Source organism: Diprion similis, chromosome 3, assembly GCF_021155765.1.
Source record: "Diprion similis isolate iyDipSimi1 chromosome 3, iyDipSimi1.1, whole genome shotgun sequence".
NCBI lineage: Eukaryota > Metazoa > Arthropoda > Insecta > Hymenoptera > Diprionidae > Diprion > Diprion similis.
The window spans coordinates 13,061,587-13,077,436 of NC_060107.1; the positions used below are offsets into that span (position 1 = coordinate 13,061,587).

At 40.5% G+C, this 15,850-nt stretch overlaps 2 protein-coding genes across 2 annotated transcripts; one reads left to right on the forward strand and one right to left on the reverse strand.

The window, feature by feature from the left end:
* Positions 1–9,299: 9,299 nt before the first annotated feature.
* Positions 9,300–10,238, reverse strand: LOC124404138. The gene is made up of 6 exons (XM_046878035.1): positions 10,229–10,238; positions 9,978–10,040; positions 9,829–9,891; positions 9,699–9,740; positions 9,520–9,594; positions 9,300–9,374 (listed from the first exon to the last, which is right to left on the reverse strand). Exons 2-6 carry the CDS (start codon positions 10,026–10,028, stop codon positions 9,300–9,302), a joined length of 306 nt encoding a protein of 101 aa, XP_046733991.1. The 5' UTR covers positions 10,029–10,040; positions 10,229–10,238.
* Positions 10,239–12,375: 2,137 nt separating this feature from the next.
* Positions 12,376–14,715, forward strand: LOC124404137 (arginine kinase-like). The gene is made up of 3 exons (XM_046878034.1): positions 12,376–12,873; positions 13,175–13,340; positions 14,264–14,715. Exons 1-3 carry the CDS (start codon positions 12,376–12,378, stop codon positions 14,713–14,715), a joined length of 1,116 nt encoding a protein of 371 aa, XP_046733990.1.
* The last annotated feature ends 1,135 nt before the right edge of the window (positions 14,716–15,850 follow it).

Consider the following 15,850-nt stretch of genomic DNA (forward strand, 5'->3'; position numbering starts at 1 on the left):
TACAGCGAAATGTGAAGCTTACGAATTGATTGTCTTGTCCAGATTTCTGGTGCCCAGAAAAACCGCTAGTGAAGTCCTACTGCGTGTATTTTTATTCGCAATTGAACAATCCATCGAATCAGTGCAGAGTGCATTTTATTGCCACGCTCTCTTGTACTTTTAAGTCCTTATCGCTTCGGGTTCTGGTTTGAAGTGAGAGCCAAGCACCAATGGATATGCAATGACGAGGATCTCGTGCCCGATTCTCAATTCGAATACACTCGAGCGTATTGAATTGAATATCTGGATTTCAATCCTCATTGCAGAGCCAACATATCAATCGATTACCAATTTTTCGCTCGCATTGGCCCAGCCTGAAATTTCGCCCCTTCCGTTTGAGGGAGTGTCTTGTTAAGCCATAACACTTGAAATTCCGGTTCACCCCTCTCAGTCTTGCATTTTTTCTCGTCTATTTCTCTCGCGATCAATTGGCTAGAATGATTGAGAGACTGTAGTGATTGACGCACGGCTGGGCATGTACACCAGCCCTCGCACGTCCCTCCCCCTTCCCTCCCCCCCCACCCATCGTGACAAACTGGCGGCATACACAAACCTGACGGAAAACACATCACTGTCCTGGATAGGAATGGTGCCGTTCTCAAGCACTTGACGTATTCATGATGTGCCAATGAAGCGCTACTTCGGACCTTCGAAATTTCCGTGAAAAATTGGGGATTCTGATACATTTTTTATATACCAAATTACAGGGTGTCCAGTACCCACGAAATCCTGAAAATATCCCTAAATTTATGACTCCTTGGAAAAGTGGAGAAATTGTTCTTTTTTTTTTGGACATTCTTATTTATTTGCTCTTCGTTATAGTTCAATTTTGCATTAGTTTCGAAAGATTTCAAGAGGTTTAACGAATTCAGACATTCTAAGCTTGTTCCGAAGTAATTAGAGTCCTTATTACGCCTAACATTTTTTAGCTATCCCAGGCGATTATTTTCTCTTCATAACTTGAGGGAGCTTTGAAAAAATGCAATCAGTTCTAAAAGCCTATTACGCTTGCTTGATGCGCTTACATTAAATTCAAACACTTTTGTTTAAATCTAAGTCATATTGTTATCTATAAAACTTTGGTTCGAGATAAATAGATTATTGAAAATTATATTCTGGAGGCTTCTAGTCCTGGAAATTCTATACGCTGATGTTACTGGACATCAACTCGCAACAGAAGCGAGTCAGATTTTTCTGTAAATATTTCTAATTGTTGGGAGCTGCACGTAAGTTGTAGCTTTCGCGCTTATTATACCTACCTTACTTGAAAATACTCAAGTTTTAACCAAGAGAGTCGGGGAGGAGATTACAGAAGGCATATAATAATACGAGTGGCTAATTGCAAGTGTAAGGGTGTTGTTTGTTGAGCGTTAAAAACATACGAACACGCTAATCGGGGGCGCTTTACCCCATTGCGCGTAATGAAGTTTTTCTAATTATTAATCTTGTTACGAGCATCAAACACGTCCGTGAGTGTGAATATATTTTTTATTAACGCGTTTTATATAGCCGACACGTGGGTAATTTAATTAAAGCCGCGCACTTGCGAAAGTGAGTACTATTCGCCGAGTTTTGAATACTTATATGTAATTTAACACGTTGGAGAAGACGTGAAATCTTTTTCATTGCTTGTCAATTGTTTCCGCTATTAAAACGTGCAGATTTGCTAAATTTTTCTATGCTTTACTGTATCTGCGTGCAGAATTTTAAGCCCCTTATACCCCCTAACTTCAATTCCAGCCGAATTCTTACATATTGAAAATTTTACTATATGAAATACTAACTAAACATTACTCATTGAAAACCCAAATTTATTTACGGCGAATTGAAATTTGAAAAAAAAAAAAATAAAGAAAGCTTTTACGGCTTTTTCTCGATTAATCTCGAACTGCAAAAATTTATATGAGGAAACAGGATCCAAGTCGTGAAGTAAAGTTATTTGAAACAATAGCTCTAAAAATTGAATAAACCGATTTTAAGTATCAATACTATAAATCTGTCTAGTTTTAATTTTCGAAAATTTTCATCGATTGATGGTGAATTATCTCTGATCTCTGGATGATAAGGCTAGAAACGTTCTTTCATCGTACCAATTGGATGGGATTATGAATATTGGCGGTGACTGTGGATGAAGCATTTGTGCGAATTACGTTTTATGGCGGCTATAACAAGAGAACATACGAATAAAAAGCCTTTGCTATTCTACATAACACCGTTAATTTCTGAGATTATACATATTTTATTCATCGCCGTTTATCAAGGCCAATCAATCTAACATTACGATCAATCATGAACCTGTCTACGTTATAAATTATTAACTGCAACCGACAGCATCGAATGCATATTTAACGATCGCATTATACGAAAAGAAATTTCCTTTTAGTAGCTTACGATGAGATATAATCGATTGAATAAAAGGTGTGGAGTTTCCATAGTTGGAAATCATTCCCGTCAGAATCAATTATACATATTTGTAGAGCAATAAAAACTGTAACGTGGAAGAAAGAAAAAAAATTAACCAAACTGAAATAATACATTTGGCAAGCGATTTTCTGTCTAGTGAACGCGAATTTAGGCTTATACATTTTTCTTACAAGCGACATATTTTCTTGAACGTCTATCGTTACCCTGGATCGCTCAGTCCTACAAATCGTGCATAATATTTTCTGTACACGTGAAAATCGTTTCTACGACGGGCTCAATATCGGCGCATTATTTCACAAGTACTGTCATGTCTAACAAATGTTCCGAATCACTGGTTCAGTAGATCCTAGCAGACAGCACGACATTGTCCAGGGTCAAAGCTATTTGATATTTTCTCAAAGATATTTATCACTTCGAGCACTAGGAGCGGAGATAATATCAAAACGCATTTCGTCGCATGCAGTCGTCTTACCACGAGTGAACTACTTTGTAACTTGGATTATTATACTTTCGATTATTCGTGTAATAGAAATCTCGGTCACAACAAATGCGTGAAAAGAAAAGGTTGTTGATAAGTTAGTCCATTTTAGCAAGCTGTTTCAATATACAAGCGTGTCAAGCTACTCGTCGCTTCTTGAAATTGAAATGGAGTTACGTTGGGTGTCCTGAAGTCATGACAGGACTTCAAGTAGTTATACTGCTAGTGAGTACCGACCATGAGAAGTATTCATGACGCTCAGACGCGTTAATTAGGTTTGTCTGTCGACAGGTTTCAACCGAGGAGCCATTCACTTGAATGTAAAATGAACGATTTCTACTTTATCATGTGATTTTGGTCCATTTTCAATATATCATGCAGTTTCCTACGTCCCCCTGATTTCTACCAATTTTCAAGTACTCGAGGCGATTTTCAATTACTTACAATGCTAGGAAATCATTTGGTCCGGAAACCAGCAAAAGTACATGATGAGATAAATATCAATAGAATATTAATAAATTCAAATCATTTGCCGTTAATCGTCAGCCTCACAACGATATCCGTGATTTCCGATGCCTTCCACACGATCTCTTCAACGCCAATTGAAAGTGATTAGCAGTGTTGCCCAATGATTTTAGTTATCTAGATTTATCCCTGGCAATTTCAAAGAATATTTCAGTCACTGAGATTCCTTTGATTTACAATTTTACTTCTGACTGTTAAATTTATGATTTCCTTCGGTGAATGGCCTCTCGGGTTCAACAATTTTCATACTAGATAATAAAAATTCCGACACAGTCCGATAGCATTTCGAGGTGATAATAATTGCGATGATTGCGTTATACGAAATCATACAGATGTAGGTCAGGGTGGTAAAATCGATGATAAGGACGATCCGGCGAGCCAGATAAAGAGAAAGAAACACCGCATTCGGTTCAGAATATGCGTACACCCTTATGTAGCTCGACGGTCTGCGGCGAGCTGAGTTTCATACACGCATAAGCATCCGAATACACACGTATGTATGTAGGAAATCATAGGTGTAGATGGCAACGTGTTAGAGCTCCGACGGACGACCATATACCCGAAATTACTTGAGCCGGGTTATGCGCCATTTCTATAACTACTGACGATGAGGGTAGTTTAAGCCACGCAAGCACCAGCCGTTCGTGCATGCCGTCGACCAGAAGGCTCAACGTGGGGTTTGTACGCGTGTCGATCCGAGACCGTTGCAGCAGCAGCAGCAGCAGCCTTGCGGGGAGGAAGAGGATCAGCCGTGCCAAAGTGGAAGAAGCGAGGAACTGAAAAATGTTCGGCAAGAGACGTTGGTCAATTTATAACCGAGGAACGGATCCCTGCAGGGCGTAAGTACATACATACGTCGCGAAAGAGCAGCCTCGCCGGCCTTCGGGCGTGGCGGAAACACCCGAAGTTCTCCGAACGTGGGAATCGATAATATTCGAACGTGTTCCGTGCAGCGAAGGCGTTGCGAGTGCAGAATTGGCCGCCCGGTGGCGCTGGCGTCGCGCAAGATTTTAGGTTGCGCAAAACGAACGACTACGAGGTGGATACGCGGTCTAACCGCGAGTAACGCGGTGTTGCTTTACGCCCCGAAACGCTCCTAGATTCTCTCGGGAATACACGAGAGGGTACAGCGAAAAGAGAGAAAGAAGAGGGTGAGAAAGGAGGGTACAGTCAATGGCGTCGAAGACCGTCTAGTCTGCGAGCCACGTGACGCGCGCAGGCGTCTAGGGATTGTTGTTACCTCGACAAAGTCTTCTTTGTCAACGTCCTTCGTCCATCCGTCCATCCGTCGTTCGCAAATGGCGGACGCGTTGCTGCACCCGATCGAACGAGCAACGAACTTTATCGCTTCCGTTCTAATACTTAGCGCTCGACGCCGGTATGCCCCGAGGGCTCGTTTTTAACCTCGACTGCACGAGGAAACTACGAAAAAAAAAAAGTTTACACCGCCTATGTATTTAAGGTTTCGTTCATTTTGCTCTTCCGTTTTTCACCCTTAGACTATTTTTCCCAACACGCTTTTCCGCGTACGGAAGCCGCAGCAACAGTTTTGCATTCAAATTTATGGCCTGAAAGAATTTATGGCCAGTTTCGAACCGGCGGCGTAAAGTTGGCTTTCAGTCCATTCCACGACAAACAATACACACATACATGCACACGCAGATACCTATTATACGTGATATTTGATGCTGATGGTATACGTATATACATCGATGAAATTTTCAATATTATCGTCGTATTCCTGTATATTATATACTATTAGTAATGGCGACGGTATTGAGGTAACGAGCTATCATGATAGTGCTGCTCTTATATAATAACACGTATATTTTTACGTCAATTTTGTCTGCCGTTGTCGGTATAAATGTATGATATACTGGGAAAAAGCAAACCTGTGTATATATATATACAAAAATAATTTCAACTGTGTGGTCCGGAAAAAAATTGATTCTTTTTTAACACGAGATCACGCACACTTTATTTGAGATCGATGTAAATAGTACGTTACCATTATAATAGAACGAACTCGAACTGTATTTTTTCTTCCTTGGATATTCCAAGGGTCAAAGTGAAGTAGTGGTTTACAATCGAATTCGAGCACCGTTTACTGTAATGCAAATTGAATAGAAAGGTCGAAGAAAAGACGCGGAGGATCTAATTGGTCATGAATAACGCATTACAAGTACAATTCAAGAATATAAAAAGTTTGAATTCTTTTCCGAAAGCTATATGAACGGGCGCGCAGAAAAGGCAGTAAAAAAAAAAAAAATCTGAGAAGCCTGAAAGCCATAATAATGTATTGTGAGTTGAGGTAATATATAACCATTCACGGATGAATTAAGAGGGTTCGAATCGATATTAAGATATAGACATGCTTGTACATGTAGAGTTGACAATTTACGATCTCCAGAAGCGAGATTCATTTAGACAAGCGGAGGAAATGTTCTTCTCGACCCCTTTTAAAAAGACAGAGATAGAGAGCTGAATAAAGTAATATCGAGGCGGAGGTTAGCAAAACTCCTTCCGGCTGTCAAGTTCAATCCAATTGGGTAGCGGAGCCTCGAGCTCTTCTCCTGACTCAATCACTCACTTGTCCTACTCCAACCCTTTTGTGTGCTTTGTCAAGAGCAACGATGTAACTTCAACATAAGATGCCAGCGATTTGGGACCGCCGGAAATACACCGCTGAGGTCCATTTGAGCGAATCTTACCATCACTTTTCTCAATCCATGCATACCTGTAAACACACACGGGAATAATATGCAGAGCAGTGTATGTGTACCTACGTGAAAAAGTTTCCGACAAAGGTAAAGTACGGATTTCTCTTTGGCATGAGGAGCGTTAGCGAACAGTTTTATTAAACCCGTGGGAACAAAGACTGGGAGAAAATAACCAAATACAGCTCGGTGACTCGGGCTGAGCTGCAGGGTAGTTTCTTACCCAAGGCAAAGATCTGCCAAGGACAGGAACGGGCCGAGGCCAAAGAGAACAAGAAAGCTGAGCTGCGAAGTAGGGACTCTGCACTATGATATACCTATATATGGGGTGAGAAAGAGAGTAAGAAAAAGACGTCGAGGGCCGAGGGAAAGAGGGAAAGTCGAGGGAGAATTCGGCGTCTGAAGGTTTTTCCGATATTTCTTGGCCAAGTTCTCCTGTCGTGAATTGGCCAATTCTCAATTATTAATGCTGCGTTAAATCGCGATAAAGGAGGACGACCCATGGCACTGACTTTCCTCTGCTTTAGAGACAGAGGTTTGGGGTATTGCTGCCCGTCGAAGTAGGTATAGTTGTCACGATTAAGACTCCCTCTTTAAAGTACCATCACTCGTCGTCAGCATTATGATACATCGTTCCACGCCTGTAGTTTTTTGTGGCACACCTCTTTTATGTCACACATTCAATTTGAGACATTGTTACACTGCGTGTACACGAAATGATGTATAATCTATTCCGTCCCCATCTTCCTTCTCTTTAAGTTTTCTACGTTGTTGAAAATTTATTCTTATATACCGACCAACGATTCACCGATAAAAGTGAAAGACGTTATGTTTTTCTTCCGGTTGATCAAACGCCTAAGCGAGGAAAGATTTCAGGATTTTCCTTGAATGCTGGTTGTACATGGTGTATACCTATAGGTATGTGGGTTATACATAAATGGATTAAATGTGGAAGGATATACGTGCCCTTGCATTTTTATTGATCCACTAAAGGTAAGTGCTGAAATTTTATAGTTCACAAGAGGGCGGAAAGCGGCTGGTAAGATTTGGTAAATTTATTACCTCCATTATTTTTCACCTCGAGCTTCGTATAATACGGATTGTTTTAACATCCCGAAGTAAAACAATCGCCAAATCAATTTTATCCCCCGGTCCCGACTCGACTCGTAGCTTACCGAACTTTGGTAAAAAAAAAAAAAGAAAAAAAAAATAAAGTAAGGAGAGAAGTATAAAAAGAGGGTACAGGAAGAGAAAGAGAAGGAGGTCTGTAGAAGTTCCGTTCGAATTAAAGTAAATTCCTTCGATCTTGGGACCGAAGCTCGCTCGTTGGCTTGTGACCCGTCAGCAGGATTTCGCTCTCGTTCCTCGCCCCTTCCGTCGATCGTAAAATTAATTTTGGAAAGCCAGTTGAAGTGAGCAGGTCGTAAGCCGAAGCTTAGGCAAGAATTTCCATGATCCACTGAAGCCAATCGGGAGAGCTGTAATACGTATACCTATCCTGCACCTACCCATCTTCCATCTTCGCTGACGCCATGCCGCCGTTAAGAAAGCGCGACCAATAGTCGTGACGAATACAGGAGAAGAGATGCACTCTGTGCCAGGCGGTAACCTGTTTCCCTTGATCCCACGACTGATCTAAGATTTGATCCCAAGAATCGTTTCGTTCAACTTTAGAGTTGGCGTGCAGAAGCGATGAGGGTCTGATCATCATCGTCATTTCCATTTCGGCAAGTCTCGTGAAATTCGAGAAGTAATCATAGAGATAAAGTAATAGTAACGAGAAGTAGACCAAATTCCTCTTGTACGATCGTATATGATTGAGCAAGGTAATGATAAACATATAGAGCGAGACTAGGTTTCGCGTTTTTTCACGTAGCACGAAATTGAGGTTAGGATCGTGCAACGTTAGATTTTTTTATAACAGCGCATGCGCGGAGTACAGAAAATGCCATTTTTTACTTCTATGGTTTGATTCCGAAATTAGCTCCCAGTCTGTCGATAATCTTTTGTTGATTTCAAATTCATCAATAAACAGCGGCCATTTTGATTCTGTACGAAATTGGGATTTGCCTGTCGAATTTCGTAAAAAAAAAGAAACGTTTTCCTCGATATCGTGAATGCACAATGGTCGGAGGTCATTTGACGCCAAACACTTTTTTTATCGGAGAAACAATTTTCATATCAAATATATGACGAATACTTTCTCATTTTCAAGAATTGAGCCCACCAATATTACTTGTCGTGTATAGATACGTGTATTGCAAAACGAAATCGGTATCATTGCTTCTTGTGGTAAAAGATTCGCTACGTTTCACAATAAACTAAAGGCGAGCCTAGTTCAGTTTCAATACAATAATGCGAAGGGTTATCAGGCATCGCGAAGCAGTCGCGAGCAATTTCTGTTCCATTTTATTATACTTACTCGCCATGGCATTACAAGGGTAGAGGGAAAAACACGGGCTCGATAATCGCTCGGATAAGTATCTCCAGCCTTTGCTTACATAAAGATTGTATGTATAAACTTAAGCTTGCACGTTTACCTTTTCCTTTTTTCCCCTTTCGTCGATCACATGAATTTATAATTTTCTTATAGCAAAAAATACTGTAACAAGAATCCCTGCACATGTTCATCGAACTTTAATTTCTTGTCCATCGTAGATAATCGGAAAGTTTTTAGCGGGACGATCAAGTGTTTCTGAAGAGCAGGTTAAGGATTTTACGGCTTGTCTGATAAACCATTTTTTTTTATTGATGTTCGACGATTCATTGACTTCGCTAATTGCGGAAGTAAAGCCACCCTGCTTCCTAATTAGTGAAACGTGGCAACGGTTTCAGTAGGATAGGTAGACAGGCATGATGCTCTGAAACCCTGTCAGAATGGTTCAATAGTTTCTAAAAACATATAATTAATAGGTATATATATATATATATAATTAGTTATCTACATGTATAAGCATTACACCACTCTGATGGAATAATTACAAAAATTTCAAACACTTCATCATATTAATTGGGTGGAAAATTTTAATCTTCGTCGTGTAATTCCAATGTACGATAATACTTGGAATATCACCTAAAATATTCACACAATGTCACTGTCTCACTTTGGACATTCATCATGCTGTTACTGCGTTTCCATCGCGGTAAAAAACTTTTGGCGATCTTGATTTTCGCCACTGAGACTGCGGCGCCTGTGCAAGAAAAAAGTATGTCTGAGCCGATTGACTTAAGTGTCTCGGAGAAAAGGTCTTCAATTAACTATAACAATAGGTAAGACGGTTTTTCTATGAGAGACAAAAAATGAAGAGAATTACTCGCCTTACAACAATGTCTTACCTCTGGTCTGAGCAGTTTGTTGATGCAAGATATTCTGCTATTCATTATTTCAATCTCGAGACGCTCTTTCCATAACTGTTGAAAGCATCGGAGAAACAGTTTATTGTTAATAGTAATTTGTTTCGAATTCTTAATGTAATCGGTGGTTCGTTCTACTTAAACGTAAAACTAAAACGTACCGTTTTCTTGGCCTTTTCTTGAAACACGTCAGTTTGCTTCAACTGAAATTAATTTTATCAATATTTAGTGTGTGTATTCACACCTTAGGTAAACGTCTTTCGACAAATGCATGCTGAGTGTAGAACTCACGTGTTTGTGAATGCAGTTATAAGCTGGCCTTATATCCAATACACTCTCTTTTCTAGGCAATTTCTGTAAAAGTTTGAATATTCAAAATATGAAGACACGGTTATTTTTACTCTTGTTATTTTTTTCCCCATTTTTGTTAAATTACTCACGTTACCAGTATCCTCTTGTAACTCTTGGAAAAGATTCTCATTCCTACGCATCGTACGTAAGCTCTGAAAACAATTATTGCATTAGGTACCATTAAGGTTATCGACGCTTTCCAACTTCCAGATTCTGAAGGAAAACCCCGAACCATGAGAATAGGAAGTTATACGGAGAGCCGCACGTGTCGAAATCTCCGGTTAATCAGACTGCGTGATTTTCGACTTGTATGGAGTTTATCGTATAATCAAGCTATTACCTCTGTAGACAATGACTAATTAGCGCGTTATGAAATACATTCGAATTCCCAAACGTCTCTGTAATTATTTCCGGCCGTGCTGCCCTTTCTTCGGATCCGTCAGAGGAAATAGCCTGAGAAAGAGTGACGGGGGCGAGAAGAGAGATAGAGACGAGAAGGGGGATGAGAGGAAATGGAAAGGGAAAGGGACGGGACGGGATGGGATGGGATGGGAAGGGAAGAGCAGAGCTTTTCTCCACCGTAAACTTCAATTCAAAGTAACTGTTATCTGATAATTATAAAGTTGCATCGTTACTTAGGGCGAACCAGTACCTCCACAATAGATGCCAAAACATTCGAAAAGTTTCACTTCAAACGTGAGTAATTAGCATACTGGGTAACCGTAATCCGTAACGCAACGTTAACGGGCGAGAGGAAAACTAAAAAGAAATAAAAAAAATTCGAAAGTACGAAGAAATTAGAAAACACTATATATTCTTTTGAAATTATTCTCAGATTCGCCTCGACGTTTCAATTTGTTTGAATATCGTTTATATAGATTTGAAAATCAGTACTCACGATCATTGCCGAAGCGATTAAGAGAGCGGCAAACATGCATATGATAAACGTTATCATTCCACATGGAGGATTCAGGTGAAAAAGATAGCGAAGATCGTTGTCTCGGGATTTCAGCTGATATGACTGTAAAACAGGAAATCATTACAAGAATGGCCGTTCAAAACAACAGTAGGAATTAAGAAGAAAAGACCAAGTGCTAAATCGTGACAGGGTGAAAGAGGTGTGGAGTTATCATGGAAATGAACTGGCTTGGTTTGAAATTCATAGGAGTCTCGATTTAATCTTCGTCGGATCGTGACGCAATGCGACTCGATGTGAATTACTTGGTCGCAACACGAGAAAGTGGTTGCTGTGGGGTGGCGATATGAATGTAAGTGTTACACCTTGTGTTATCGAGTGTCGTAAAACGTGGAACGAGAAACGTCGATTTCTTGGAAGAAGGTTGCAGGCCCTTTTCGGAAATCACGCTTGACCCTTTTCCCAACCCTCAAAGATTCTTATCCTTCCCCGAAATAACGTGTTTGCATTGCGAAATGCTTCGAAAGCACGTCTCACGTGACCACCGCACCGTGTGTCTCTCGAGCTTTTACAAGAAGGCTTCTGCAGCAAACTTCGCACCCTTTTGTCACCGCCATTTATCGGACAGGTTTATTACGCTAACGGGGGTATTTTTACAGTGTTCACACTCCCTAGATCACTCCTGAGATAATATTACGCCAACCCACCCGACACGGTTATTCGCATTTATCTATTCATATTAGAAGATTAAAACTAACGGCGAAAGCTCGAGTTGCAAATCGAGATTAACACGAACCCTTAACCCATGGTGGCAATGGCCATGGGCTGCCGTTAACCTTCGTTAAGGAAAGATAACGCGCTTTTTTATCTGATACGGCAAATGGACACGAGTTTTCTAAACACGGCTATTTTCCGCGGCATTTATTAGATCGCACATCTGCCTACTGATATAATCACTTTGTTTATTTTCTTCGTGACACGTAGTTTTTTATTTTATTTTATCTTTTCCATACTGCACCAATTTTACCAGAGAATCCAAGCTGTACGGTGACGAATAGCAAAACGTAATCCCTGTCGCATCCATTTTTTCATCACTTTTACTCTTTAATCACTTACGAATTTTTATCTATCGCTCACGAATTCACGATCTATTCTTTTCCATGACGAATGCCAAAACGCAACACTTCAATTGTCCGTACACCTATATCTACGGATAATTCCGCTCACAGTTTTTACCGCGCACGCAAACTTTCAACTTTCATTCATTCGTCCATTAGTAACGTGCCATTAGGGGTTCGCATAATGGTTGCGGAAATTCAGTTTCATTTCAAGAGTATATAATCATTTCCAAGCAGAAGGCACGAATAACCAATGGGGTGAAACTTTCGGCAGACGGTCATTCTTCACCCTGTGCGCCTTGGTGCTACTCGATCAAAGCTTCAGCGATTTTCAAATTTTATCGATAATAAATATTAAATTTGAAACGACATTTGTAACCGAAACCTTTTAGAAAACGATGCTGATTTAATACTCCAAAGATAAAAATTTTAACACAATAATCGCGAATAAAAATGTGCGACAAACGATTATGCTCGTGCCGGCAAAAGTCAGCGATGTCTAACGTCGATCCAGAAATACTCAGGAAGCTGGAAGAGGGTTATAAATTATTAACGAACAGCGACAGCCCGTCGCTCCTCAAGAAATATCTGACACGCGAGGTGTTTGATAAGCTTAAAAAGCGCAAAACATCCTACGGATCTACCCTCTTGCACGTCATTCAGTCCGGTGTAGAAAATTTGGACTCTGGAATCGGGATCTATGCTCCGGATCCCGAGGCCTATACCGTGTTCGCCGAATTGTTTGATCCAATAATTGAGGATTACCACGGAGGCTTCGGTCCAGAGGACATCCACCCCCTTCCAGACTGGGGCAAGCCCGTTGACATGGGGAACTTGGATCCTTCGGGAAACTATGTGATATCGACCAGGGTACGCACAGGACGATCCCTCGACGGCTATCCGTTTAATCCGAGCATGAGCGAGACTCATTACTACGAGATTGAAAATAAGGTATGCGAAAAATATTTGGATAAACTCTTGAGTATCCAATTATGCACTTTGTGTCTATAAGTACCGTCTGAAGCTTTGGCTCTGACAAGTTTGACCAACAATAATAGAAATGGGAAGAATTATGTAAATATACTGTTGTTGAGAGGATACTTGAGCCTAAGAGAAGTGTTGATGCGCTAAATAATTCGTTTCTCATTACGGTTTGAGGACTGTTCGCGTGTTTCTTGACGTAAATAAATAGTCCTTGAGTGAAAAGGTTCGGAATGTTTAGCCTGATTTCATGTTAAACGCTCGTTCCAAGGTGACAGATGCTTTCGGTAAATTGGAAGATGACTTGAAGGGGCAGTATTATCCGTTGGTAGGAATGGAGAAGGACGTGCAGAAGAAGTTAATCGACGATCATTTCCTCTTCAAGGAAGGCGATCGATTCCTGCAGTCGGCCGAGGCCTGTAAATACTGGCCAACGGGTGAGGCACCCTCAAGTCTTTTATGCATGTATATCTAATAACTCGCGAGTCCGTCTGAACAGTTTTAACTTCGCTGTCAGACCGAGGCAGGAATAGACTTGACGTTAATTTGCTTCTGCTGCGCGAACGTCTAGACTGCAGTGATTACGCGAGAATAACCATTATGAATGGAAACGGGGGCAGCTTCAGTCGCCGGAATAGATCTGAATAGATCAGCGGCTGAACCCCGGATGTATAATGTACATCTCTACAGTAAATGACTAATTTTTACAGGCTAAAAAGCCTTCGAATAGTGATTCAGCCGTATTTACTACTGACACCATAATATCTGACTTATTGCCGGGAGTAACTGACGTCATTTAATCGGAGACTGATGAAAATGGCGCGTTTGAAGCCCATAGTTGATCACATGTTGAAAAGTAGTCGAAACAAGTACAAAAAAATTTCGATGATTGCCAGATTTTTTTGAATGACGTTACGTTTAATTTATATTGATATCTATAGTTTTTGCTTTCACTTTGTCTTTATCTAGACGTTTTTCAATTTTGTGAACATAATGTTGTTACAGCTTCGACTTAAGGCTTACTGACAGTGGTTATATGTTGACATAGCTGACTTTGGTAGTATAACTATAAGAGTTCTAGACATAGATTCCTACTACCGACGCTTACCGATATTTTTTCCGTCGGTAAGTGTCGATAGTAGGAATCTAGAACTCTTATAGCGATACTATTGACTTTCTATCAATTAGAAGTAAAATTTTTCACGTGATATCGTTATGCCGTCTTTGATTAGTCAAACGATAGTCGCCATCTCGAGGAGTTTACTACTTGATAAAGTTGTCTCGTAGAACTTTTTTAACTAGAATCATAATTGAGTCTTGTAAATAAGTTTGAAGGAACTTGAACATTGATCTTTTTTAGGTCGGGGAATATACTTGAACAAGTCGAAGACTTTTCTGGTTTGGTGCAACGAAGAGGACCACCTGCGAATAATTTCTATGCAAGAAGGTGGTGATTTGGCAGAAGTATACGCTCGGTTAGTACGAGCCGTTACGGCGCTCGAGCGAAACCTAAAGTTTAGTTGGAACGAGAGGATCGGATACCTCAACTTTTGCCCAACGAATTTGGGGAGCGCAGTGCGAGCTTCGGTGCACGTGAAGCTGCCAAAGTTGTCGGCGAACCTTGACCGATTTGAGGAAATCGCAGGGATGTACAACCTCCAGGTAAGGGGAACCAGAGGCGAGCACTGCGAGGGAGAAGGCGGCGTCTACGATGTCAGCAACAAGCGGAGGATGGGATTGACCGAGTACGAAGCTCTGATAGAAATGAGAAACGGCGTCCTCGAGATGATCAGGCTCGAAAAGGAAGCCTGATCTCACGGATCATGCGCGTCTCAGACTCATCATTTATACCCACCCTCCATGAATGTATCAAGTCAAAGGACTCCCGCTACTTCCTTATTCATTTCTCCATTCACCAGGGTTCCCTGAGCACGACACAATGCTCTTCAAGTACGAACAAAAAAATGTAAAGAAAAAAAAAATAAATAAATAAAAAAAAAAAGAAATAGAAAAACCGTTGAACAAATGCTTTGATTATGCTACCCGTGCATCGTACTAGAATCCTGATGTTTTTTTATTTTTTTGAAACCGATACGCAATAATAATCCTGACGAAGGTGCTCCATCTCTATACATTTAATACCGTCTTCCATATTAAATTACATCTCAGAGTGAAACAGCTTTCTTGGGCGCGTAGACTTGATGTATAATTGACTGAAGCTGCAAACTGCCAGACGCTCTTCGTTCGGAAGTTTGAATGTAATTTCCGAAGCGGGGAGTTTCAAAGTCGCCTCGTCTGACGAAAGTGAACACAGGAAATTCGGGGAGTATTCTTCTGTAGTTTCCCCCACCGGATTTATTTGATAGAACGTCCATATATTACCGAGAATGGCAATTGTGGTGGTGCTTGCATTCATTCATTCATTTTTTTTTTTTTTTTCTTCAAGTCACATTATTTAAATTTATCCCGGAAATAAAATGTCCACATTTTTTTCTCTCGACCGGAACATAACCGTGAAACTTTCACATAGGATTCTCTCCTTGAACAGAAATATCGTTCTTTCAGAGCAACGATATAATTGATGAAATGAAGTCGGTAGCCGTATTTAACTACTTTCATACAATTTCTTTTATTTTTGTCGAAACGACTCAAGTTTTCCACGGAGTGCTGATAATTTTTCACCAGAAGGGGAGTGTAACTTGGGGTAAAATAAAAAAAAAAATAAAAAACAAATTTGGCTCTTACTACTTGAAAAGTTTTCCGATAAATGTTGTCTAAATTGCTCCTCTGTCTCAATGCGAAGCATCCCAAGGGTGCTTTGCAATTTTGATTTGACTTTACAAACCTTCTCGCCGTATAATCGAACACGCGTACGTGATATCGCGCCAACGATTTTTTGGGGAAAAATATTCTAACTCATCCCTTCAACGTGGTTCTCTAGTCAATC

What these genes read in the sequence shown, in the direction of transcription:
- LOC124404138 (XM_046878035.1), bottom strand. Translation starts at nt 10,028, where the DNA reads ATGCGTAGGAATGAGAATCTTTTCCAAGAGTTACAAGAGGATACTGGT. An exon ending in TACAAGAGGATACTGGTAAC is followed by an intron (nt 9,892 to 9,977) that starts GTGAGTAATTTA and finishes AAACTTTTACAG; the next exon opens with AAATTGCCTAGAAAAGAGAG. An exon ending in ACAAACTGCTCAGACCAGAG is followed by an intron (nt 9,375 to 9,519) that starts GTAAGACATTGT and finishes TTTCTTGCACAG; the next exon opens with GCGCCGCAGTCTCAGTGGCG.
- LOC124404137 (XM_046878034.1), top strand. Translation starts at nt 12,376, where the DNA reads ATGTGCGACAAACGATTATGCTCGTGCCGGCAAAAGTCAGCGATGTCT. An exon ending in ACTACGAGATTGAAAATAAG is followed by an intron (nt 12,874 to 13,174) that starts GTATGCGAAAAA and finishes GCTCGTTCCAAG; the next exon opens with GTGACAGATGCTTTCGGTAA. An exon ending in CTGTAAATACTGGCCAACGG is followed by an intron (nt 13,341 to 14,263) that starts GTGAGGCACCCT and finishes GATCTTTTTTAG; the next exon opens with GTCGGGGAATATACTTGAAC.